Source organism: Sceloporus undulatus, unplaced genomic scaffold (assembly GCF_019175285.1).
Source record: "Sceloporus undulatus isolate JIND9_A2432 ecotype Alabama unplaced genomic scaffold, SceUnd_v1.1 scaffold_22197, whole genome shotgun sequence".
Classification (NCBI taxonomy): Eukaryota; Metazoa; Chordata; class Lepidosauria; order Squamata; family Phrynosomatidae; genus Sceloporus; species Sceloporus undulatus.
This window is the reverse complement of record NW_024825112.1, coordinates 1-1,617: the sequence shown is the minus strand read 5'-3', so window position 1 is coordinate 1,617 and position 1,617 is coordinate 1. Positions and strand designations below refer to the sequence as shown.

At 42.5% G+C, this 1,617-nt stretch overlaps 1 protein-coding gene across 1 annotated transcript; it reads left to right on the top strand.

The window, feature by feature from the left end:
- Positions 1-6: 6 nt before the first annotated feature.
- On the top strand, positions 7-1,609 carry LOC121918665 (disintegrin and metalloproteinase domain-containing protein 20-like; the record flags this gene model as incomplete). The annotated part of the gene is given in 3 exon segments (XM_042444682.1): positions 7-774; positions 777-1,020; positions 1,023-1,609. Coding segments are annotated over 3 exon segments (1,599 nt in total), but the record flags the coding sequence as incomplete, so codon positions are not given.
- Between the last annotated feature and the right edge of the window lie 8 nt (positions 1,610-1,617).

Genomic DNA, 1,617 nt, shown 5'->3' with positions numbered 1-1,617 from the left:
ATCCCAAGAAAAATGACACCCAGATATGTTCAGGAAGACCCTCAGGATATCAGCTACCTACTTCAGATTGAGGGGAAGGGCCGCATGGTCCATCTGAAGCAGAAGAAAGGGTTTGTCCCGAAACACTTCCCCATCTTCACATACAATAAGGTGGGGAAACTCCAAGCAGACTACCCTTTCATCAGGGATGACTGTTTCTATCATGGCTTTATACAGGGTCAGCCCTCCTCCCAGGTCTCCCTCAGTACTTGCTCAGGTGGACTCAGGGGTATCTTTCAGTTTGAAAACACGACTTATGAAATTGAACCTGTCGAGGCATCTGCTTCCTTCCATCATGCAGTGTATCGTTTGGAACAAAAGGACAGTGCTGTCCGAATGAGGTGTGGACTCACAGAGGAAGAGGAAAGACATCAAAAGACTCTGATGCAGCAGGACACAGAAAAAGTAGTGGTCAAAAGGGATTCTGGAAATGCATGGTGGACACACATCCGGTATGCAAAGGTGGCAATTGTTGTGGACTATGAACGATTTATGAAGTTTGGCAGAAATGAAACTGTGGTTGCTTTGCGTGTTCTGGATGTTTTTCATACTGCTAATTCATTCTATGACCCACTTTCTGTTCAACTTTCCTTAGTTGGACTAGAGATCTGGTCAGAAAGAAACCTCATAAACATTAGTAACAGTTTGATTGCAACGCTTGAGGCTTTTGCTTTTTGGAAAAGAGCCTCACTTCTTAAATGTCTATATAGTGATACTGCTCACTTTTTTGTATACAGTATAAGAGTTTTGGAATATCACTTGGATTGGGATTTGTAGGAACAATCTGTAATAACTATTGGGCAGATGCTGTCGATTCTTATATGACTGACAATTTATTATCTATCTCGATTGTCTTTGCACATGAACTGGGACATAATCTTGGCATGAGACATGATGGAGACTATTGTCATTGCGATCGAGTTGTCTGCATTATGTATGAATATATTGTCCGCACTGATAAGTTTAGCAATTGTAGTTATGGGCCTATTTCAACCAAAGGAACGCAAAATGCTTGTTAATTCCCCCAGGTCCTGAAAAATTGTATGAATTCAGCTACTGTGGAAACAAGGTTGTGGAAAACGGAGAGCAATGTGACTGTGGTTCGGCAGCTGAATGTAAATCTGATCCATGTTGTCGGTCTAATTGTATGTTGCGTCCAGGGTCCAGTTGTGCTTTTGGACCATGCTGCAAAAACTGCCGATATGTTCCAGCTTGTTCTGTTTGCAGAAAAAATAGTAGTATATGTGATCTTCCTGAGTATTGTAGTGGGACTTCAGAAAGGTGTCCCGAAGATGTTTATGTTCAAGATGGGGCTCCGTGTATTGATGGAGCATACTGTTATCAAGGAAACTGTACTACACACGACAGGCAGTGCAAACTGATCTTTGGCTCCAAAGCAACGGTGGCCTCAGATGATTGTTTCAGAATAATTAATGCTCGGGGTGATCGTTTTGGCAACTGTGGCCTTTTACATGGGGTTTATAAGAAATGTAATATTCCGAATATCCTCTGTGGACGGCTCCAGTGCGACAATGTGGATGATCTCCCTTCTTTTGAGGAGCACAGCACCATTATTCA